General features: G+C 49.3%; 1 protein-coding gene across 1 annotated transcript; it reads right to left on the reverse strand.

The window, feature by feature from the left end:
* Window positions 1-6: 6 nt before the first annotated feature.
* On the reverse strand, window positions 7-497 carry LOC106119723 (histone H4). Its single transcript, XM_013314858.1, has one exon. The coding sequence runs from the start codon at window positions 433-435 to the stop codon at window positions 124-126; it is 312 nt and encodes a 103-aa protein (XP_013170312.1). The 5' UTR covers window positions 436-497; the 3' UTR covers window positions 7-123.
* Window positions 498-503: the final 6 nt, after the last annotated feature.

Here is a 503-nt window from a genome sequence, read left to right on the forward strand (position 1 = left end):
AGGGCCTTTTGACCATTGCAGAATTAATTATTATCTATCCATTAATATTGAAAACCGATAGAAAGATAATAATATAACGCTCGTCCCGTGGCTGGCTGAAGCTGAGAGCAGACGAGCCTTTGTTTAACCGCCGAAACCGTACAGGGTACGTCCTTGACGTTTCAGGGCGTAAACGACGTCCATCGCGGTGACGGTCTTCCTCTTTGCGTGCTCGGTGTAGGTGACGGCGTCGCGGATCACGTTCTCGAGGAACACTTTTAATACACCGCGAGTCTCCTCGTATATCAAACCGGAGATACGCTTCACGCCGCCTCTTCGTGCGAGACGTCGAATGGCGGGCTTCGTAATACCCTGGATGTTATCACGAAGTACTTTTCTGTGACGCTTCGCTCCGCCTTTTCCCAAGCCTTTACCTCCCTTGCCGCGACCGGTCATTTTGTTCGGATTATTAACTGATTAGTGAAAATGCACGAACGAACACTTGATGTATGACGAGAGTCCTG

Source organism: Papilio xuthus, unplaced genomic scaffold, assembly GCF_000836235.2.
Source record: "Papilio xuthus unplaced genomic scaffold, Pxut_1.1 DF827070.1, whole genome shotgun sequence".
In the NCBI taxonomy this organism is placed as follows: Eukaryota; Metazoa; Arthropoda; class Insecta; order Lepidoptera; family Papilionidae; genus Papilio; species Papilio xuthus.